At 40.5% G+C, this 25,280-nt stretch overlaps 1 protein-coding gene and 1 non-coding gene across 2 annotated transcripts; one reads left to right on the plus strand and one right to left on the minus strand.

The window, feature by feature from the left end:
- Positions 1 to 22: 22 nt before the first annotated feature.
- m1ap (meiosis 1 associated protein) lies at positions 23 to 25,072 on the minus strand. Its single transcript, XM_063901301.1, is given in 12 exon segments — positions 23 to 88; positions 90 to 266; positions 2,156 to 2,210; positions 2,337 to 2,452; positions 3,021 to 3,163; positions 3,680 to 3,743; positions 4,214 to 4,355; positions 5,440 to 5,599; positions 5,691 to 5,846; positions 22,231 to 22,402; positions 24,535 to 24,732; positions 24,809 to 25,072. Coding segments are annotated over 12 exon segments (1,713 nt in total).
- trnaa-cgc (transfer RNA alanine (anticodon CGC)) lies at positions 16,778 to 16,849 on the plus strand. The gene has a single exon. It is a non-coding gene; the product is annotated as a tRNA-Ala (tRNA).
- Positions 25,073 to 25,280: the final 208 nt, after the last annotated feature.

Here is a 25,280-nt window from a genome sequence, read left to right on the forward strand (position 1 = left end):
CAGGTTCTCCCCCACCCCCCCCTTACTGTATAACCATGGACTCATCGTCATTGTCTTCTTCCTGTTGAGAGGGGGCCGGGGCCCGGGGCCTCGTGGTTACCGCTGCTGCTGCTGCTGAGGAGAGTCAGGGCCCGGCGAGAGGCCTTCGCAGGAGGAGGTCCCAGGGAAGAGGAGGAGGAGGAGGTGTGGGAGGAGGCAGAGGGCAGGGGGGCCACAGTGGCTCTGACCTTGTTGCTCATTCCTAGGTGGCGCCCCGGGTTTTGTGGCTGAGTGAAGACAACACACACTTATATTTCAGATTGAATATATACAGTATTTTTGATCTTTGATTGATTAATAGTGTGCTGCAGAAATGAGTCCTAAAACCTGGAAATGAGTCAGCATATTATCACTTCTGTTCCTTTTCGTTTTGAGGGTTTCTTTTCTTGTTAGATGCCAGAAATAAATTCTGTGGTTTACAATATCTTTTGACATTTAGTTCTATGACAGGAAATATGTGCATGCTGTAAAAGTGTCTTGAAAATGGCTGATACAGTTATGACTTCTTCTTTTCCTCACACTGAACTGCAGTCCACCGTTAGCTTAGTGTTAGTAACGTGAAGTCATGTGCCAGTGGTGTAGTTTGTTTTTAGCGTTATAACGTGAGCTTTGTACCTTTGGCAGTTGCCTTTATGCTTCAAAAGACAAACAAAAGTGGTGTTGGAAATCAAATGGTAAAATCCCATAGGCTTTTGTCGAGGTAGATACTATCTCATTCCTCTCTCTATTGTTGGTTTTATCAGAAACAACAAGAAAACAAGGAGTGGGATAAAAAGAGAAGAGCAGGAAATGTTTGTGGAACAGAAGAGATAAAGAAAACAGAAACATACGTTGGAACAAAGGTACAAACATTATGATAAGAATAAAAGCAGAGCATGCCAAAGAACAGAACGAAACAAAAGCGGAGTGGAAGAACATTTTCTCTGTGTTTTGCTGCTGTACTGAACTATTTGCATGTCAGCAGCCTCATGAGTCACTGTGCCAGCGGCTACGCTCAGGTCACAGTGCACCTCAGAGGGTGGAATGACATAAAACGTGAACGGAGGAGATACTAATAAGCTATGTGAACTCCAAGTAGTTGTTTTCCAGTCATTGATTTGTCACCAGACTTTTACATTGAGAACTTTCCCCCACTTACCATTTAACAACGCTTGATAAAGTTCTATTGTTCTGGAATTCAGAATGAGTTGTTGTAATTTGAACTCTAACCAACGTTTATTTAACAGCTTTAGTTCCATTTCTGATTAATCATTTACATAAAACTCATGTTCATCTTATAAAAATACAAAACATGGTTAAAGATTAAACGAGTGGTTCCCAAACTTTTAATCTTGTGACTCCTTTTATAAAATCTTTGTGTCACGTACCAGATTTCCATCCTTTCACATCTCACAGTTTCATTTAAATAACTGTTCAAATGATCTAATATTATAAAAATAATACATTTCTTCCTATCTATGTCCATTTTTATGCCTGCTGTGCCACTTTTTTTAAATATACAAATTAAAGATGAGAAATGTATAATTATTCATACTTCCATGATTATTTAAACATGAATTTGTGATACAATGAAACAAGTGAAGTAAAAGATTCCCTTGGATAGGAGGGATGACCATGGATGTAATGGAAGTACATTTTTAGTAGCTTGTTTGTTTTGTTTCATAAGCACTTCCTTTTATTGTAATATTACATTTGTTAAACAGGCATGATGTAAAGTATTTGTAATAGCTGTAGTAAATCCTCCTACAAAAAAAGAAAACTACCTGTTTGTATTTCTGATCTGAGTCAGATGAAAACTGATACATACATTTGATCTCATATTACACAGGCCTTGTTTACGCTTGTGTATTAATGCTTTGAACAGTCTGCATAGTAAGCGCTGCCATCTGTTGAGTGAATACAGAACACAGGCATGAGGAGGAGGTGAGTAAAGCACATCATCTGAGTAAGCTTTATAAAAATACTTGTCAAATTGCTTGTGTTTACTCACAGTCAGTGTGCACATTTTTTATGATCACATCCTGACCTTTACACTGCCATAAAGCTGTGTGTGTGTGTGTGTGTGTGTGTGTGTGTGTGTGTGTGTGTGTGTGTGTGTGTGTGTGTGTGTGTTTACCTGCCGCTGCTGTCCTCTGGCTTTAGCCCCCTCTGCTGGCTGAGACTGCTGCAGCCTGGAGTCAACAATCATCGGATATCAAGTCATCATTGACCTCACATCCATTCCATCCAGGTAATGGCACTGAAGTAAAATGATCTCAAAGGCCACACAGATTTATTTGCATCATATATCCCTTTACCTGTATGGGTATCGAGGCTGTGGGAGCGCGCCTCTGCTCCTCAGGTGCTGGTACAGGTTGCTGCTCAGAGACAGAGGGTTGAACACACACTCCTCGTCCAGCTGAGAGAGACATCCCTGTCAGAAGAGACAACACATTTTAATATCAGATTTTTTCTTTGTATACTGAAAATGTGTGCACGCTGTTTACACTTGGCAAATAAACCCATTGAACTAGGATAAGGAGCTATGCATTTCGGTTCTGAAATGTAATTGAAACTTTAAGTAATTGTCTATCTTGAGATAAAAATAGCATGCTAATTTTAGACGAATTGAGCTGCACACTAAGGGAGTAATATTCATTTAAGAAAGCTGATTTAATTAAGGAAAGACTCATTAAACCCAATAAATGTCTTTATTCAAATTGAGGATTTACATCTTCTCTAGATGTAAATCCTCTCTTCTCTTTTTCTTACACATAAATTACATCATACATGTGTCCTTATAACCGCATATATTTATAAATGTGTATATATATATCTGGGTTTTTCCGTTTCTGCAGATACTACTTCAGGGAAACAGTTTCCCATGTGTTTAATTCCTGGTATCAGTTTACACATCAGTTATTCAAATGTATCTATTTCTGCTTTTCGAGTTCCATCTGTATGCTTCTGTAATTTGTTTACATGAGCAACGGTCAGCTGACCTGTACGGTGTGCAGCGCATCGGCTGCAGGCTCCTGGGGGGAGACGGGCAGGGAGCAGGGCAGCAGCAGCTCTCTGGAGACCACCGGCTTCAGGAGGAGGGAGAGGGAGGGGGAGGGCTGCAGGACGTAGTGGGAGCACACACCTGTCGCACACAAGCACACATAGGAGGGATATGAGTGCACTCACAAGGACTGATACCTTCACAGTGGTGGGAAAGGTATTGAGTTAAAGTACTATTACTACACTGTAAAAATACTTCATATCAAGTAAGTCCTGCATAGAGAATGGTACTAAAGTAAAAGTGTTGAGAACGATTAGGAAATTGTACTTAAAGTATTTGGAGAAAAGTACTAATTTCAGATAAAAATCTGACATCTGAAATTATAAAGACACTAGTAAATAAATCTGTAAAATAAATGTAGTTGAGTAAAAAGTACAACATTTGCTGCCAAAATCTAGTAGAGAAGTATAAAGTAGTATAAAATGAAAATACAAGTACCTCAGAAGTCAAGTACAGTACAGTGCTTGAGTAAATGTACTTAGTTACTTTTCAGCACTGTACATTCACAATTTCCCTGTCTCACACACACACACACACACACACACACACACACACACACACACACACACACACACACACACACACACACACACGGACCTGAGCCTCCAGCTGCAGACCTATGAGCGGGCTCCACCTGCAGCAGCAGGAACAACTCACGACTCTAAATGGGAATAAATAAAAGTCAAACACTTTAACTCATTTGTGTTTGTGCACAGAAGAGAACTGAGAATGATCCAAGGTGAAAATGATATCATAAAGAGCCAATCAAAGGGAGAAGAGTGATGGAAATGACTATTTTGTCACTCAAACTGATCTATAAATCTTAACGTAACAGCCTGATTATTATATTCTTGTTTAGTAAATGATTATAAAAGCTCTGTGGAATAAATGTTTCATCAGTAAACTATTTACTTTTTCTTCTTCTCTTATATGACAAATCCTAGGGGCTGTGTTTAAAAGGTAAAACAAAGGAGAAAGAATTTGAGAAAGAAGGTGAAAGCTATCTGGTTGTTTTACCACTAATAGAGCAGAGAATCAATTTGAGAAAAATCGTATTCTATATTGATATGCAGACAAAATGAACCCAGATCTATTAAAGTTTTGGAGTAAACAAACGGACATTGAACACACCCTGAGTGTGTGGCAGAGAGCATGGAACAGGTTGTGGTTGCTCTCCATTTCATCCCAGTCCAGCTGCCAGCAGGTGGTGGGGCGGATCACCAGCGGCAGGCCGTACAGCACACTCTCACACACTCCGTCTGCACGCAGAGTCCTTAAAACACACACACACACACACACACACACACACACACACACACACACACACACACACACACACACACACACACACACACACACACACACACACACACACACACACACACACACACACACACACACACACACACACAACCTTGATAAAGCAAGTGGATATAAAATGAAGGACACACACTTTTTTTCCTGTCTCCAATCAAGGAGAAACACTTAGTGGATTTATTCATCTAGTGTGACCGCTGGAAGTGTATTGTTGTATTGTATTGTACAGTTGCAATGTCAAAGCACACGTCATCTTTGTTCTCTAAAGTTCCTGGAATAGTTTACATCATAACACTGTCTGTACACACACACACACACACACACACACATACACACACACACACACACACACACACCATTATGAGGAAGAATGACATCATCGTTGGCAAGATGAGGCGGTTAGCGGTGTGACTTCATCCTCCGGACTCATTTAAATGTCCCCGCTTTAAAGCATGACTCATCAGCATGTAAAGCACAGTGCATAACAACTTTCGGACCTATCGTATGCAAAACACACAAACAAACAAACAAGTACACAGACAAACTGCAGACACATTCATTCCTACCGCAGCTTCTGCAAATGTAAAATGTATGCAAATTTGAGAAGGGGGAAAATACGGTTCACCTAGATTTGAGTTTACTATCTATGATCAGTGTGTTTACTTACTTTACACTGTATATGTGTGTGTTCGAGTACGAGAAGAGTTCAGCTGTTTATACCAATACATGTATAAGCCACAGTGTCAGTGTTGAAGCATTCCCTCAATAATTTGTACTTATTTTTTACTTCTATTTTCCAAATTCACATTACTTAAATGCCACAACTCCCCTGAGTTGATTGCAGGTTATTCAGATCACCTTTTGCCTCCTAATTAAGAATTGAAGGCAGCTTGGTGTGTTTCCCCTCTTAGCCAATCAGGGTGTGACGACGGGCTCTTTCTTTAAGAGAGGTGGAGGACCTCTGATCCTTCCTTAATGAACACCTCATTTCACACTTGACTTGAAAGCCTTTCTAATGTCCCTGCAGCCCTGTCTCTTACTTGATTACTTTCAGGCTTCGTGGCAGTTGGCTATGATTGGCTGGTCCCTTAGTGACAGGCAGGAAGTCCCTGGCGCTCTCTGTTTTCACCCCCAGGTTGGGGCTCAGGGGGATGAGAGCGGGACTTATCAGACGCTCCTGCATGTCACACTTTACACACACTGCACAGGTGAAAAATACGACTTTAGTTCCTTATGAAAATCAATCGGGTTTTATTGTAACTTGCCATGTGTTTGTGTGCAGTGTCTCCACCTGGAATGGGGTTATCCAGGGGGCTGGGCAGCAGGAGGTGGAGGTGCTCTTTGTCTCCACCCTGCTCCTGAAGCCACGCCTTCAACACCGTCTCCATGGCGAACACGCTGTTTTCCACCCGCTGCAGGTCCACCTCCGTCCCCAACATCAGGGAGTCTGCAGACAGGATTGAAGATAAACTTTGCAGACACAAAACAGGCCTGAATCACAACAACCATCATCTTTTTCATGACTTATTATTCTCTGGCAAGTTAAAATGGCATCCCTCAATCTAAATTGTATATATTTCTGTATGCTTTTCATCATTGATGCCTTGTTCTATGCTGTTTTCTAATTCATTGCTTAAGTACATTCCTGAGATAAAATCAGCCACTTTAGTCAACGACCACTAGGTGGCAGCACAACCCCAATAAACAAAATTCCCAGTATGGCCTGTGTGATTCAGACTCTGAAGCCACATTGAGCTTGGTGTCATCCTACTGTCTGTGGATCATCCAAAAACCTTCTTAAGCCAGACTGGATAAGAAGGTCTGGCACTGATTTCCTGGGGGAGGACGTAGGGGCCACATTTTAGATGTAAGCAGATACAAATCAGCCTGTGTAGTGCTCTAAAATCTGTTCATTGTCTGGATATTTTAGAAATGTAATGTAAATATCTCTTCTTTAATTTTTCTGTTTGTATAATATGCCAGGACAGAAAGCAGCAGCACTGTGATCCCCACCTCCTGTGATGTCATCCCCCAATGTCCATTTATTATTGCAAACTAGACTCAAACCTTTCACTCAGCCCCTCTTCTCCTTTTCCATCTCTCTGGTGTTCAATAGTTAATGACTCATCAGGAGATAACTAATGGAGCTAAAGAGACAGGAGAGGATCAGGAGGCTACAGATACAGAAAAAGCAGAGGAGATGGATGAAGGAAATTATTTAAACTCTCCCCAGCGGGAACTTTGACAGAGGAAAGTCCTAGAATAAAATATGTTTCATCTGTCAGAGGACGCTAAAGTACGGACGCTATTTTAGGGTCTGGACCAAAGTTTCCGAAAGTGCTTCATCCAGAAATAAGTACTTGATCTGAGGGTGAGGAGTACTGTTTGTGGGTTTTTTTTGCTGATGGACGCTTGTAGTCAAACTCCTGCTGAGTGAAGGCGAAGAGAGAAGATAACAAATCATGTACTAGTGGCACTTTTATGCGTCAAAAAAGCATACAGCTGAGTCAAAATACTTGGATTTCAACTCTGACTCATAGCTTTTGCTCTTACAGTGTTTTGGATTAAAGCACTGGTGGGAATTCTTTGATACTTTGGATTAACATGAACTGGCTGTAAACCGCGGAGAGGAAAAAGAAAGAGGAGGATGGAGCAGAAATCAATTCCCATTTGCCCAAAATAGTTAGAAAGAGAGACATAAAGTAAAAGCTGAGGTAAGGGACCTCACAAGGACATGTCCTGTCAAAGAAGTGATGTGTTCTTGCCTCTGGAAATTGTAATGCCAAGATAAGAGAAACAGCCTTGACGGAAGAACAGAGGAGAGCAAGTAGAAGCAAATCAATGCCATTCCCTCCGATAATGTCTGTCTGGGGGATAGGAGAGTAGAGAGGAGGAGACGGAGAGGAAGAAATATGGAGAGGAAACAGCAGTAGAAAGTGTAAATTACCAATAATGAGAGAGCAGGAGAGAAGATAGGATGGGTAAGGCTGGTGAGGGATGAGATGATTTTAATTAGACCTCAGTGTGTGTGTGTGAGTAGATAAAGAAATAAGGTGTATTTTGTCTCACGGCAGCCCTATAAACAACTCAAGACAGTCTATCTTATGTGTAATTTTGGTTTCCAAAGAGGTGAGAGCAGTTAACCTCGTGCTCAGTAGCAGGTAGCTGAAGTGCTGCTTATCTGACTCCACGAGGAACGTGTTTACACGGCTAAATCCTCCCACTTCTGAATCTGCACTTCGGTTGTTAAGTGTGCGATAACTGCCGGTATGCAAGATTAAGAACAAAATCAATCATGTGTTATCACTCGTTTGGTCTATATCCCTTCTTTCTTTCTCACTTTGGTGTAAGAACAGATTACAAATGCCTGAGCCAGACAAAGTGACCCGTCCCTCTGACCTTAACGTCTCCTGCATCTCATTAGTGTGTGCTCTGTGTGTGTGTTTACTTACATGCTGAGGTAAGCGTGTCAGCGAGATCTCATTAAGCGTGTGTGTGTCTGTGTGTGTGTGTGTGTGTGTGTGTGTGTGTCTTGTAGTTCTCATGACTCAGGTTTGAGTCACACATAATGCTTTAAATGTTGATAAAGGGAGGATCATCTACACGTGAGCATACAGTGGAAGCCATGGCCTTGTTGTGATATCATATACAAATCCTTACTGTTGTCTTTTAACTTTATTGTGTTATATGTAATCTTATTTTTAATCACCAAGTATGAATCTGTTGCAGTTTTTTTAGCATTTTTAAAAATTGTTAAGATTAACACTAGCATCCAATATATTATGTATTTTGATCATCTTTAAAGAAATGAACACTATCAAGGTTTCCTATCTGCTATCACCTGCTGCCAAAAGCATGCAACAAATTACCAAAAATAAAAGCATAATGGTTTCATCCAGTTAGGACCTTAATGGCAGGACGTGAGTTCCCATTACTGACCCATCACTTCCCTGCAAGCACACACCCTTCAAAGCTGCTAATGCCTCGCTTTACATCAGCATCTCTCCTCTGTCCCCACCTGTCTAATGATCTGAGAGTCGTTCCTGTCCAGATTACTTTATGATTCCAGATGTTGCACAACATTATCATAGTTCCGCCTTAGGGGCTGAATCTCTGCGTGGTGGAATAGAATTTGGAACCTTGCCTGTGATTCACCTCCACACTCAGGCGCACAAATAACCTAAAACCACTTTCTGATCAGAGGGGAATTTTAATGACTTCAATTATGCTGTAATTTCCCCCGAGACACTCTTTTTTTTTCTATGACTGATTATTGTTTTTTAGATAAACTTTGTTTTTTTTCTAACTTTTGCATATGTGACTTTTAATTTGAAAATTGCTTGAATGGAAAAGTGACCTCCAAAGCCCATCGCTAACCATCTCTGCTATTTCTTTCCCCGAACCTTATTTCTTTCTGACAACCACGCCCAGTAATGGTTTATTTTACTGCTTGCATTAGAGCGAGTGCACCGTCCTCCTCATGACCATCGACCAATGTAACATTAGCTTGTGCGGGGAAATTAGTGACGCTAATGCAGTACCAGAAGAGGAAGCAGAGTACTACTCTACAACCCTGTGTACACAAATTCGTTTAGCTATGGACCTGGTATAGCTTACCAAGTCATAATGGACAATGTGCTGTGTAATGCTGAAAGTCTTAATGAAGGCTTTAACCAATTCAGAACTACTTTGAAATTGATAAAGTAAAATCAAAGTTTTAAGGTAAATGAGCTGCTTTCTTTGGGACTTTAATACAGGAAGTACATACAGTAGTTTATTTTAAAGGTGTTGTGTAGTAAAGAGTCGAATATTTGCCTATGAATGAAGTAAAGTAGCGTAAAATAATCCATAAAAATGTATTTAAGTACAGTACTTGAGTTCATATATTTCACCGCTGGTTATTGCTCTCATTTATTGTTATGACATTTTAAATAAGTTTGACTTGAGTGAGGTTAATTATGCTCATATCTTACAAAATCATTCAGTATCTACTAGAAAATTATCTAAAAATATCCTCTGCAGCAATGTGTCAATTTGCATTCGGGCTGAGGCATTAGGCATCCCCAGACACACTTTCACAAAGTGTACATAACCACGAAGAAGCGCTGATGAATGTCTGTCTGTGGAATTTCCCTGTGACATCCATAACCACGCTGACAGAGCGACATTGACAACCCGCTCTCTGTCCTTGTCTGTCAGAGTGTGTGTGTGTGTGTGTATGTGAGCTTTGACGATGAATAGCTCATTGATGGCGTATGAGACTGTGACAAACAGGACATTGATCATCTGGTCTGAAACACTCGCTGAAACGCTCTCCAAACACCAGCGGCTGTGTGACCTAATTGCCCGCAGTCACTTCTGATAAAGCCATACAAGCAGTCAAGGGGACAATTATCGCGGACGTACACTTGAAAAGGACACGAGGACAAGGGTTTTGTTATATGGGCATTATCATTAGGGAAGATGAGCAAAAGAAGAGAAAAAGAACAGATATGGGGACAAAAATCATTTTTATCATGGCTCATTTCATTTAGCTTGTATCCTAAGCGAAGTACTTACCCTCCAATTAGCTAAACCATAGCACGTGCTGGTTCATTCGTTTTAAAGAAGCTCAACTTTAAGAAACAAAAACCCAACAGTTTTAATCGCCAAGGTGCATACACTAGATGCCTTTGGGTAAACTATAATAAAATCCCTGTCCTTCCGTTTTCTCGCTTCAAAACTGAGCTTATAATAAAACTCTTCCTGTAGCCACCGACCGTGTCCGCTCACCAAAACAATATCAAACGTATCGTATAAACATCGTTTTTTGTGAAAATGCAAATGATTCATGTTAGAATGAGCCGGATCAACAGACAGAGGGAAGTAAAATGATGGCAGGGAGATACACAGCCTGGTTTCAAGCAGAATGTGGAAACAGGAGAGGGTAAGAGGGAAGAGAAGGACACAGACACTCGGAGGATGGCAGCTGGAAGACTTCTTTGAAGCACTTGGAAAAAAAAAGAAAGAGGACTGAGGATGAGAAGAGCCCTGCAGACAGTCATGGAGGCACTTAAGAGAGGATGGATTAAAAAGACAGATCTAAAGGGCCTAATAATGAAAAGGATTGATTGAATTTGTATTGAATAAAACTTAAGATGAAAGTCCACTTTCTAGGAATTAACAAAAGCTCTCATTTCTGGAAGAATAAAAAAGAAAAACTAAAAGGAAATGTGGATAGATGATGGCGTCAGTATAAGAGGGGAGATGGGAGCAGGATGGAGAGATTGGAGAGGCGATAGCACATAACCTCTCCAAAGTGAATAAGAGAAATGACCTTGTTTCCCTTAAGTGGCTTAAAAGCCAGGATGAGAGACACACAGCCTATCTGTTTATGCTCAGATACAGATCAGGAAAGGAGACGGACGCACACAAGGAGTTCTCCTCTTAGAAGTAGAGAAATAGAGAGAAGGTAGAAAAGGGAAGTGGGATGAGGAAGCAAGAGCTTGTCAATTAATGTGAAACTAGTGTGAGGAGGAAGAGAAAGTACGGGGGGAAATGAGATGTGATTGAGGGAGATCTTTGGACGGTAACGGCAGGATTAACTGATGTTGTATAGATAGCAGGAGGTTTGAGCATGTTACAATTTAAACTAACCTCAGGCACATGAAACTAATTAGAAATGACTTTGAGTGCTGTTTTGTGATAGTAAAATAATCCTGGCTATTTGGATTTTTCTGAAATGAAGGCACAGAAGTGGGAACAGTTAGCATATTTTTAGCAACAACTCTTTCTTCAAGCAAACATCTGTTGTTCTGGAAGACAAAATAAAAGATGTCCTTTTGATCTGCAAAACATGTATCTGTACACCACAACCACAGGAAGACTCCACCCTTACGGTTTCTGCAGGGAATCTCTATTAAATGTACTCATGGCCTTTTAACAAGTTGGCGCCGAAAACGGTCCAACTATAAAATATCAATAGGGAGATTTACTGAAGGACAAACATGGTTATAGGAGGGGTAAAAACGGAGTATTATCTGATGCGGAGCACATCTCTCAGTGTGGGAGTAATAGATTATGTTCCACATCCCAGTGTGAAGACTGATGCCAGTCTCCATCTGTACCACCACCTGCTGCTCTGCCAACGTCACACCGAGGTGTGAACAGCCTGACCTTGGCGATGTGTGTGTGTGTGTGGGTGTGTGTGGGGCAAGATGAAAAGCATGCTCTCTTACAAACCGTGATATGAAACCGTATTTTACATCTAGAAATTTTCCTCATTCCTGCTACATTCTCGCTTTTCAATTGACGGCCAAATCATGCAAATGTGTTTCCTGCCTGTGTGTTTTTTGCAGTAGCTGAGGTTGGGTGTGTGTGTCAGCAGGTCTGGGTGGGGTTTCCTCCCGTGCACCCGCCACACACTAAACTCAACTCGCTGACTGCGATGGAAAATTAACTGATCTAACGTAAAAAGAGAGGGCGACCACGGGTTGAATGACTCCAGGTGTGTGGTTGAAGCCGTAGCTGAGAGTTTTCTTACACGCAACCAATTACACAAAAACGTAGGAATGGTGTTTATTAACATCCCACAGGAGTTGTGCTTACACTTCACAGGATTGATGTACTGAGTAGGTCACAAATACCATCACTAATATCATCTAGTTACTCCCAAGTCATGATAAACAAACTTTTTAAACCAATTGAAATCTTTACATTTACTGAGACTGCAGCTACAATACAATGGCATATACAGTGTTGACTGTTGAGCTGCTAGGAAGAATAATAATAAAACAACATAATTTAAGACTAAAAACACTTTAACTTTATTCAACTCTGACAACTGCAGCCTTATTTCAATTTCAGAGAGAATACACTCTTGAAAACATGTTTTATCGTAAGCAAGAGCATAGATTTTTGCCCTCATCACTTACATTTAAAGTTAATCTAATTTTAGTTTAGTAGTTATTTTAATAGCCAACATCAACAATAGTAAAGATTACACTAAGTATAAGCTGTTGCAACGATCATAGACACTTGACTATTGTTTTAAGACAGAGTTTACGAACCATGAACCCTTCCTTAAAAGACATTTTGTGAATCTGGCTACTTGTTACTGGCAGAGAATAACTCCAAACATTTCCATGATACATTTTTCTTGCTAGCAAAACGTTTTTGACAAATTTAAAGTAGCTATGTCATACGCAAACATCTATTTGAATAGTGTATGACTATTAATCCTGCTTTTTTTCTTTTTAGAGCTGAGCAGATTAAGACTTTAGCCATTGAAACCAAAGTTGCTCGCACTCCCTCTCCTGAAGTATCTTTGAAAAGTTCCAAGGTTTCTGCTCTGTAACTCCCTGGGGAGTGAAGGGAGGGGAGGGGGGGGGGGTGTTCCTCTAGGGAACGGATGAAGTTTCACTTTCTTATTGTAACAAGGAATAAGGCTGCTTCTGAGCCCTCAGGGTGAAGACTTGTCTCCCCCTTCTTATAAATCTGGGGGCCAGTGGATTATAATGCTTCTCTCAAGTGACTGTAACTGTTTGGAAGTCATAATTCCTGCGACTCAAAATGGATTTATGGGATGTACGCTGATCCGAGTGCAACTGTGTAGGGTGTGGAAATGGCTTAAGTGTTCTGCAGGAGGCAAATAAGGAGAGGGGAAAACACTTCTGAATAATTGCATATTCAAGGTGGCGGTGACAAACATGGAGAAAGGCAGAGTGCTGCAGGCAAGGTGACGGATAACATGATTACACAATGCAGAACACCCACCAACCTGGCAACATGTATGCATTGTGATCCGTGTGTGTAGACCGAAAGCAGGCTCCTCTCAGTGGATATGTATAGTTTCGTCATTTCTCTTCTTTGTAACATTGACATGCTCACCTAATATAACCATTTCAGGCCGCTAAACAAAACTTAATTGATGCGGGAGCGAGTAATTCAATGATTGAGGCTACCTCAATACGTTTCAAAGCTGCAGACTGCTATAAAAGTAGCATTCCATGGAGTTTTAATTGAAGCAGACCCCTTTTTTAAACAACTTTTTACATATATTTACAATAAATCTATGTTAATTCATGATACTATGTGGTAAAACAAGAGAGATAAGATGAAAGCAGAGAGGAAACGGGATACTTCACAGAAGAAGAGCGAGGGAGGAAGACAAAACATCGCTAAGAATTCCTCCTAAAAAGAGACGTAGATTAAGAGGGAAAAGGGAGGCGGAGGAGGAAAGGTAATTAAGTTGTTGGAGAGAGAAGAGAAGCGAAGAGGAGAAAGACTTCCCATCTCTCTGTTACACTTTGATTGAGCAAGGCAGATCCCGTGGAGCGGAGAATGATTCAGAGAGAAGTGAAATGATATGAGGAACGGTGATAAACAGACATATTTGTACCAAAGCACATAGGAAACACCATGCTCATTACATAAAAACACACACACTTTCTCTCTCTGTCACACACACTTCCTCTATTCTTTTAGTCTTAACCACAACTGTCATCCACCCCGTGTAAAAGCTTCTTATCTCTGCAAACAAACTGGACGGACAGATAGGAGAAGAAAAGAGAAATCTGGAGGGGGAACGCTGAGCCAGTGCTGCGGGCAGTTTGAGAAAAGGACGAGGGATAGATTGCACAAAGTGGGAGAGGATTAGCCGAGATATAATAAGCTGTAATCCTTTTCTTTTGAGAGACGCATCCAAGGATCGCTGATTGGGTGTCAGTTTGAAAGAACTATTTGTCCGAGATATGCTTCTACCTTTAGCTCAAATGTTCCAGAGAGCAAAATAGCACTCAAGATGAGCTCTGTCTTCTCCCAGGAGAATGAGAATTTAATTATAAACTTCATTTCAAACACATATATTCTTATTTGTGCTTTTAAATTTGGATTTCTCTTTAACGATATGAAAACCCTGGCAGATTGTGAAGGGGAACAGATTCCTTTATGTGTGATTTTGTCAAATTGTTGTAAAATTAGAGCTACTCAAAAATAATGATGTAGCGTTTACATTAAGAGGAAATAATTTTAAAAAAAGATATCAAAAGAAAGATATACAAGTTTTTATTTTAAATTAACACCCATTCATACGGACATTATAGCTATTACAGAAACTCTGCAACAGAAATTCCTCAAAGTTGAATGTAATGTAATAATTTGCATGTACAATGTCACATATTCTGAACAGTCAAGGTCCATTTTGAACGAATCAAAGCATCCAAACATTAAAAATAAAAATGGGATGCATTCTTTTAGAAATCTACTTTTGAAATGTTCTCAATTATGGAGCAACTCGTTTTAGACAAGCATCTTCCAATTTGAATATGATGCACACAGTGCACGTTCAGTATATTCTCAGCTGTGAACTTCTCGAAGGAGCACGGTGTCTGAGCAGTCTGCTGTGTTTGTGTTTGTATCAGGAAATAATGTTTACCTCCGAGCTAAAGTAGAAGCAATAAAGGAGTTTATTGATGTGAGACGGGCGGGTGGATTGATGGAGCACAGATCCTAACGGAATAATACACAACCTCCACCGGCAATCTGTAAAAACGCTGTGTGGTGTTTGAATAGAAAAACGTCTGTCACTTGAAACCTGGGGATTAAATGTACGTGGATGGAATGACTGTGTTGTTGTCACTCTGAGAAGCATTCGCAAACTGAGTATTTGAATGCAATAAAGGCTTTGACAAAGCTGAGAAGTGACGTGAAAAAGACTTAAACTGTTTGAATATTTGTCAAAATATGACGATGAGCAAACAGATTTAGAAAGCTGTTTGAAAGCATTAACAGGGAGTTTTTAGAAGCACGCGTCACATGGATTTTCATAAACTGCACCTTATTATAAAGCAAGAGACAAATGGGATTAAACACACAAATACAGAATAATACTTATTTGCATTCAGATTTAAATAATATGCAGAAAATAAATAAATAAAGACTGTATGTATGAGGTCCTGGGTTCAATCCGCAGCATCTCCACTTCTTGTAAATAAAAAAATGACATCCCAACATACAAGGATTTCCTACGATCACTTCAGAAAAAAGAAAGGACAGCGAGTCTGACATGTTGTGACAGTTGCCCAACAGCATAACTGTCCTGGAAGCTTGTTAGCTGTGTCTATCAGCTGTTGCTTAACCTCCTCTGTCACACAGTGCCCTACTGGGAAGTTGCTTGTAAAAAAGCATATTGTGTGAACTTATTGGGGACATTTGTGACTATCATTTACTGAGTGAGCAGGAGGAGATGTAGCTCAGTGGTAGAGCGCGTGTATGAGGTCCTGGGTTCAATCCCCAGCATCTCCAGGCCAGACTGAAAGGAGCTTATATTCTGCAATAGTTTAGTATATGATATATGGCGACGAGCTGTTATGAAAGCATGTTAGAACAGGCCTGTGTGTCATACTAGCTGTCTGGCAAATGCTTTTTATCACTATTGTTTTGTATTTATGCAAATACAGCTCCGGAAAAATGTAAGAGACCACTCCAACCTTTCTCTACAGGTAGGGCAACCATTCGAGTGTTTTTTGAATTTCAACACATAGAAAAAATGTCAGTAGTTTATAGAATACAATAAATGATAATTGAACTCAAAGACATACCTATAAATAATAAAACAAGAGAAAATGATAATGCTGTATAATTCACACACACTGTCTTTGACCTTCTTTGCTAAGCCAAACAGAACCCAACACTTAAAGATGCTCTGTAGATTTTAACCTCTAGTAGCCCTATGGAAACCAAGGAACGTGCCAACAAAGGCAGTGAAAAAAGATTACTGCTTAGAAATCCTCCATGTAAACAATTATAAAAGAGTGTTACATAGCGAGACAGTTACCAGTATCATTGATATAATACCAAATGAGGACATTTTCTGTGGAGAAATGGTGTCACATTGGAATACAGAAGTTCAAGAGCAGTGTGAGATGAAACATTGGAGGCTTTTCAAGCCTACAGCCTTCCTGCGTTCACCATCTCAATATACTTTAGATGCGGAAAAATGAACTAGTCAACATACAGTAGGTATGGAGATTTGTCTCAGTGGGAAATGTCTATTTCCGATGATGGAACAGCTTTCTAGGAGTGGAATCATTCATATGCAAACCCCTCCTGTGATTCCCTGACATTCACACCATTTATAGAATCAGAGATGTGCAGTTTTCAACAAGGCTGCATTCATTAAGAGCAGCCTGTTTCTGATCACAGCTGACTCACTGCAGCTCTGCGAGATGTAAAGAAGTCATTGTGTGAAAGACGCTGTCTTGACTGCACAAGCAGACACCGTATAACTGTAGGAAGAGCTCAGATGCACACTGCAACATGAATGCACTCTATCGGCACATAAAGACTTTTGCAGACAACAGATATGCTGTAAATATCATATTTTACATCTTGTGTACAGGGGATGTAGCTCAGTGGTAGAGCGCGTGCTTCGCATGTATGAGGTCCTGGGTTCAATCCCCAGCATCTCCATTTGGTGCAAAAACTGCCACAATATGCTTAGCACAAACTGAAAAAGGCAACAATAAATAAAGCTGTAACTGCTCTGTTGAATAGGAGAGTACAAGCACATGCCATAAATTGTCTCTTTAACTTTAGACAATGTTTCTCTCGATCTAAAGAGAAAATGAGCATTTAGTTAAATTAAATAATATGACAGTTAATCTGGGGCCTGCCCCTCAAAAAAAAGAAGACACAACCACTAACAACTGTAAGATGGGTAAGTATATGCATCAAAGTGGACTGCAGGGAGGCTCTTAACTTCTGAATGATCATGTCAAGGTTACCCTGGAGTTTCTTAAATGTTGTTATTTTCCAGCAGGCTCTAGGACACAGAGAGCGAAAGAGATGCAGCTCAGGGGAGAAAGACCAGGTGTTCATGGAGACAGCCATTTATCACTGTAGCTGCTCCAGACAGTGCTCGAGAGCATGCATGTGTCCGCCCGCGCACGTGCAAAAACTGACCTGTCACAGTGGGTGTTCTCTGGTGCTGACGATGACTTTGCAAAAAGAATTCATACCATAGATAAAGGCTTAGTCTGGTGTGTTTGTGTGATGGGAACATTATCCAGAAGCTGCATTGTTGTGCTTGTTTAGAAAATGACATGGAACAGGACCTTCCTTTGGCACGCAGAATAAAGTTAATATCAGATATATATCATTTGTGTCACACTGTCACTGTTAGCACACATTGTGCCGGCTGGTTCTAAACACTTCACTGATGAACCACAGCATCACTGTGGAATATTTACAAAGAAAAACCTGCAGTGTCACCTCTCCGCCTGCATCCGCTTGACAACTTTTGACTTTCCGGATCTTTCTGGCAGTTTTGGGGACAGATGCTGGAGTGACAGCACAGATGGGGCAATATTTCCCCACATGCAGTCTGGCAACTAAAAGGATATTTGGGTTAATGCCAGCACTACCTTCACCCACCCCATATTGCAACTTGCCTTCACTCTTGACACTGTTATCATCACGTGTCTGTCACTAAGCTTCCTATTAATCGATCGGATTCTCTCCACTCCGCCCTTTTGCAGCATTTCTTTGTATTTCTTTGTCTCTCTCTTTTCAAAGGCAAGTGTTGTTCCCTCAGCCCTTCTCTGTTCTGCCTTCACCTCTACCCCAGTCTCTTGTCATTGAGGTCTGACCATTTTAACAACAGCTTTTAATTCATTGCAGCAACATGATGTCAGCAGACACTAAACACAGTGAGCGGAGACTGGAAAACAAACACCCCCTCAGTGACAACCACGTTCTGACTGATCTTTCAAACATCCCTTTTCGGCTGGCCAACTTTATTTATAAAATGCTATATTGCATCATTTCCTCTTCAAACTGTGACCTTGATTTCATCGTGGGGAATAAGAAAAGGAAAACACTTCTGCGCCGTTTAGAGCGAATGAGCCACGTCCCTGGGGAATGCCCACCAAAAAGAGAAGCTAGCTACTTATAGACCTTTACGTTTTGTCTGCAACAGTTATTATCCGTCTGGCTTTTATGACACAGTATCCTACAGTACGTGTCTACCATGTGGAGGAATGCAGTTTCAACTACTAGTTATGTAGAAAGTGGAGATAAACCAACAGGAAATGCACAGAGGGAGAGGATCATGACATGCAACAGCCCTGGGAAAAGATGCTACCCTGGACATTTTTGGGGTTATCCAATATTGTCAGATATAAGAGCTAAAACCATAAGGGAAAACAATGCATTTAAATGTTTTCCGATGAATCCAAACAATGGGAATACAATTATTTTGCCGCTGTCTCTCCCTAAGGATCCAAAGCATCCAGTGTGGGACAACTTCTTCAGTCAACAACTTGACTGTGAGAAGGAAAACCAAAACCACCAGTGCCATAATCATCTGTCTCTCTCTGCTCTGTGACCTATTTCTCCATGTCCTTCGAATGTACAACTACATATCAGGCCGGGGATTCAAGGAAACACTGGCTGAAATTCAACAAAAACAGGATGCTTATCAAGGCGTTGGCTCTTAAGACACTCACACACACACATTTCTGCTTTAATACTTGTGAGGAACCTAACGTTAACGTCAGAACTGCATGCATAAGCCCCTCTCACACATGCACTCCGACCTTGAAATGATCAAAACATTATCTGAAAGAGCTGTATGTGACAAATTCAGGCAATGGCAGCAGTTTTTCCCACCCTACTCAGGCACCACCCCTCGCCTAAATCAAACTGAGTATTTGCAGTAAGTGAAACCCCTTCTGACACAGACGGATCTCCTGTTGTGTGCTTCTTGTGTGAAAGGGAAACTCCAGACAATGTGCGGAACCTGCTTCTCCGGATATAAGGAGTTCATATGAGGAAATAGCTTAAGATCCAACCTTAACCCTTAAATTTAACCCTTAAAAAGCACTTAGCAAAAGTGAGAAACACCCAACATGTCCACACTTTCAAATGATGCCTCAATCTGTTGTATAAATGAGTTAAACTGCAGTCAGGATTTTTAAAAATAAGACATTTGCGAGTGACGATTAGAGGGAGTGACGATCAGAGGGAGTTAAAGACTGAGTTATGGCTTTACTTCCAAGTTTGTTACAAAAAGGAAAATGGATACTCCATCCACTTCCTATAATATAGTGCACACCATGGACTTACACACGGAGCTAAAATAAATAGCCTGGTGTTCATTGAGACGTATTTGCTGCACGGAGCAATCCCTCGCAGCATCTGACACACACGGAGACTATTAAGATTCCACCCAGATTCCAGAAATTGCCAGGAAAACATTGCTCCATACATTTCTGCGTACTAGATTTGCTGTATTAGTTACACATGTCTTCAAATTACACAGTGGAGAGAATAAACTGGACAAATTCAACAGTAAACTGTCATTTTGAGCAGCTCTGTTTCACTTGTGGGTTACACCCCAACTGCAGGTATTTGAACTATTTGTTGGCCCTGTCAATTTTCACTAGTGTAGAAGTAGCTTAAAACACAATTCCATGACCTTTGCAAGCATCCAGAAAAACTGAGTAGAACACACACAGACAGCTACACTTCTTATCTTTGATTTAACCCAGCGTCAGTCTTCAGCCTGATGAACTCTGAGGTCAGTAGGGACTTTTGGATGAAGCACTGACCCCATTTTATGTTCTCTCAGAACTTCATCTAAACTATTTGTGGTTTAACTCTAATATCACAGACTGATATACAATGTAGAGCACATTCAGGACGGTAGTTATCATACAAAAACTGTGTGGTCCTGTGGGTTTTTCTGCATATTACTAGGCCAATTACTACAGCAAACAAAAAAAGGAAGATAATAATAACAGAATCTGTCTGAACTTTAGTCTCTGTCTAAAGTTCTACTATCTGTCAGCTAAACCAGGAAAAAATGTGCCTGATTTTCATGAAACTTGGTAGAAGGGTGTAACATCGGCCAAGGAAGAGCCCAAAAATATTGTGAAGCAGATATGAATCACAGGGTGGATACACCAACTTCTCTTTAATTTCATCGCATTGTGAGATATGGCATTTGGGTTGCAATTATGAAATATAGAAAAATCTGAAAAAATGTGTTCCATTCTACATTTTCAGGTTTCCATGTCTCCGATTTCTAAATATTTCTTATGAAACACAGGATATGCTTATTTAAACTGACACTTCTGTCACAAATACAAAAAAACCCCATCATTTTTGTTAATCTGACTAAGTAGAGAAGCCTTCTACGTGCTTGTACGACCAGTATCAATGTGTGTGGAGATGTTGTGGAATCAATAATGTTTCTCCACTGAGGAAAGAACCGTTTTTAATCACGCAGTTTTATGGGGGACATTGTTGTTCTGCTGTTGACACAAAGGAGAGAGGGTGGGCTGTAGCACCAAAGAGCTGGAGACTATTATGTATCAAACACTCAGGGCTGTAAACACTTGAAAGAACACAGTGATCTGGTCCCAGCAGCTAAGAGTGTGCTATCGTCACACTGTGGTAGCAACATAACAACGTCTCCAAGGCTCCATTCCAAACATTTCTTTGTTAAATATAATTGCTTTTTTATTGACTCTGGAGAGGGACAGGAATAGGCATCACTCTTATGGATCCAGGAATACAATAAAAACAAAGGGATGTGAAATAGGAGCTGCTGCAGACACTAACCAGAATAAACACACCTCTTTCTTGTTTTCCTCCGATTGATGTTCAAATACTGTACATAACTTTCCTCGAGGTTAATCCAAAACTCAGTATAGACTTATTTTAAGTTAGGTAACATAGCCTACATCGATTCAAACTTACTATACATAAGAAACAGAGTTGTTTTACACAAACCATGAACTTTTCCTTGATCTATCCTAAGTAGTTCTGCTGACTAAATATAAACGGTGTCCTAAAACAACAAATTTAATTTACTTTGTGTACATAACGTAACATTAACAATTGGTAGCACTGGTTGTTGACAAATTAAGCTAAAGAGAAATGCCAAGAAGTCCTGAACAAGCCTACTACAATTATCTGGTAAAGCTACATTTAAAACTGGAAACCATCTGCTTTTAACACAAATATGTCCTCATACACTCGGGTAATTTCTAATATCTCAGCTAGGATTGCAGCACAAAACTCAGGACCTATTTTCGTTGTGATCCTTGATAGCTTTTCTACTGGCTATTATGTGCATAATTTACAAATGGCCAATTTGAACAATTTACTGTAAAATCAGATTCATTTGACCAAAACAACCTCCCAACAAGTTTGGTGGAGAGAACAGAGGCACATCTATGGTATTTCACTTTATATTTGATGCAATAATAACCACGAGGACGTGAACACAAACACCAATTACATAACTGACATAACTGTGCCAGGTGAGTTAAAGCTCACAGCCTCATTAATACCCAGACACCTCTGAGAAAAACAAAGTTGCAGTTAGTTCAGTGTTTATCACCGTAGAAGGAATACTTCAGATGGTGCAGTAATATATTTGGAAAGAAAGACTCCACTGCCTCTGTTCACCCGCTCTTCATGCTCCTCTCCTCCCTCCCCCTGTGTGTTTCTGTCTCATTTTCTACTTCTCTCCGTCTTCACTTTCCCTCCCGTTCATTTCATCAAAATACTCTCTGGGCTCTCTACTTATTCAGACCACACCACTTGAACCTTCGAGTAATTACAAAGACTGGCATATCATTATGGAATTTCTGAGAGGATTTGGAAATGTTTGAATGAAGCCAACTTCTATAATTTCTGAAATGTGTGAGTGCGGACTGCAGATATGTAACAAACGGCAAAACATGCAGGGGGATAAATGATGCAAAGCTACACCACTCTACTGGAGATGAATAAGAAAGTGCAGGGGGGGATATATGTGGAGAGTGTATTCAGTGTGTTACCTTCAGTCTCAGTGTGTGTGTCTTCAGGTGAGGGGTGGTCCTGGCCCCAGTCTGCCGCACTATAGATCTGAACCACCAGGAGCCGCTTCAGTGACACCAGGTCGGCGTCTTTAAGCCCCTTCTCCAGCAGACGAACGACACCCCGTCCTGGCTGGCTGGTCACAACAGTCACCTGTCAATATAGCAGAGATAAATTCCAAAAAAGCCCCAGCAAAATTAAAACGCCATCAACTCAAATGAGAAATGTTCAATCATATAATATGTCACATTTAGCATTACATGTCTTAAAAAGACCTAGTTATATATTCTGATTGATTTGTGTTTCATGGTATACTATATAGATTCCCAAATATTCCCAACAATTTAAAACCAGGAGAAATCCATAAGTTGATTTAAGGTGACGATATAACGGTGCGTTTCATTGTGTAATGTCTTTGCACATGCTCCAGCGTTGTAGTTTTCTGCCAAAAGCTTTCATATATGACTTTTTAGCAAGTTTAGAGCCACATTTGTAGAAGTTTTTTTTTATCTTGGTTGTTTTCAACTATATATTTTAACCGGATGAAGGATTTTAGTTATCAAAGGCCTGAATCCTGGAATATATCAGTTGTCTCCCTTCAGATTAAAGGGGAGAGTTATCAACACTGCTGCTCCTTATTAAATATAAGGATAAACCTCAAAACATTAATTTTTTTTATATTACGAAGCCTCATAGCTTTTCCTCCCCACAACTCCTTTCCAAACTCCCACATCTGAATAGTTACAGCTGGCGTTATGAAAGATGGACTTTGTGTTTGAAGTTGTCATATGTTCAAAAGAACACGCCACAACATCACCGCAGCAAAGCATTCTTTGGGACTGACTGTTGTGTTTCTTTTGTAACTTAGAGACATGACATACAGTTAATTACTGTTCCTAAATTAAACACATGATGTGAGCACCGCTGTCAAAGTCTCAGTCAAGCAAACTCCCACTCAAACTGAAAAGTGGAACACCCTATGTTATAATGACACATCTCCACACTTTTTGGGAAATTCTGTTTCCATGAGAAAAAAAACACAACTTGAACTGCCATTTTACCCCATGATCTGAAATGTTAATGCTTTCTGTGACAGAGCTATCATTATCTTGCGCCGGGAATGAATGAAACTGCTGGTGATGCACTGTAAGTTTTCTAGTTATTCAAGTTCTTTTAATAATGATTATTTCTGCTGTAAGAGCGTATTTTAATAGGCACTCAGCATGTCTAATGAAGGAAAGCAATTAAATTAGTTTCCTGTTGCATTTATATAATAATGCACATAAATGAATGTCAACCTGCCTCCTAAATCACATTAACAGTAAATGATGATTATGATGGGATTATTGAGGGGTTCTGCTCTTTGCTTCCTGCCGTTTGACCAAAAGTAGAATCTGCTGCTGACATCCACACACACATGAATGCTTAAAGCATATGTACGAATTAGAACATATATTGAGTAAGTGGATCAGCCACACACACACACACACACACACACACACCCACACACACACACACACACACACACACACCCCCCTGTCTCTGCTTAGTGTCTCCCTCGGTCTCCTAATGGTGCTATTCATATCTGCTGCTGTCGGAAACAGTGGCTCTTAGTGTAATCATCTGTCCAGAGCTTCCTAATAAAGCTGGTCAGATTTGAGGAATCCTTGTCAACAACCCAGCGCCTTGTATCTCGAGGACATGTTGAAATTGTAAAAAGAAAGACATGTGACTGGCTCAGTTGGCTGCCCATATGTCCAACATTTAAATTGAACAAATGGGTGCCCTTTTGTTATGCTAATATTCCTTCACCCCTAAACTTTTTTCTGAAATGTTTTATGTTGTGTCCTATGTTGTAAGCCTGGAACAAGTTCAAAGCTGCCTTTGAACTACATAACACAAATAGGAATTAAATGTGCTGTATTCAAGTGACAGCTATGGGCTTTTCCAAAGTCTCCTTTAATCATAATGAAGTGGTGTACGAAATGAGGGGAAACAAATAAGAAGAGGAAACTTTTTTATCATAGACTGTACTCGACAACAACTCTAATGATTTAAAGCTACTTCACCACACCATCAAACTCCTTCTCCCTACATTAGCATTAAGTTCAAGGATTAAATATCAAAGGGGTCTGTTTAGTCAATGCTGGTCTGAAGAGGGGATCATTCTTCATAACAAATCTATACAGAATAGAAAAACATTTCATAGAAATGACTTCACAGTGTGTGATACAGAAATAAGAAATAGTTTTCTTGTTGTGCTGGTTGTGCATGAAGAGGGTCACCTCAACAGATACGTTGCTGCTGGCCTGGCTGCCAGTGCTGGTGTGTCTGATGTACTGCTTGAACTGCTGCAGACTGTCCAGCACCGCCTGACGCAGCTGCTCTCCTCCTCGGGCTGCTCCTCTGACGCATCCTTCTCCTGGAATAGACCTCAGCTCCTCCACACAGGAACGCAGCCTGGCCAGGTTACCACGGACCTGCTACAGATACAGAGGGAAGAAGAAAAAGGAATAAAAGTGAAAGCAGCATGCAACACATCACTCTGATCTATCTTACCACAAACGGCAGAAGACATTCCTGCTGCCTGCTGATGGCGTACAGGCTGAGCAGCGGTATCCTACATGGTCCGTCCAGACTGCAGGCCAGGGACAGGAAGTTCTCTAGAGCATCACAGAGCACCATGCAGGTCTCTGACCACCAGGGGGGCAGCGCCTCCACAATCAGGATCCTGGCTGGTTGCCGCGTAAACGAGGAGGACCAGTAAACCAAGTTCCCAGAGTTGGAGGAGACCACAGGTCTCTTCCTGTTGTCCCCTGACATCTGAAAGCACAGTATACTACAGCGGTCAATAACATGATAAAAAGCAGATTACCTTTTAGATTTGCATACAATTAAAATATGTCTTTCGCACTTTGAAGACAACACACACCTTTTACTCATTTTATGATGTCTAAATCCCTAAGTACAAAAGCAAATCTGATCAATTAGGAGACAAAGTAATTACCAACATGACCAAAAACAAAGACAT

Source organism: Eleginops maclovinus, chromosome 14 (assembly GCF_036324505.1).
Source record: "Eleginops maclovinus isolate JMC-PN-2008 ecotype Puerto Natales chromosome 14, JC_Emac_rtc_rv5, whole genome shotgun sequence".
NCBI lineage: Eukaryota > Metazoa > Chordata > Actinopteri > Perciformes > Eleginopidae > Eleginops > Eleginops maclovinus.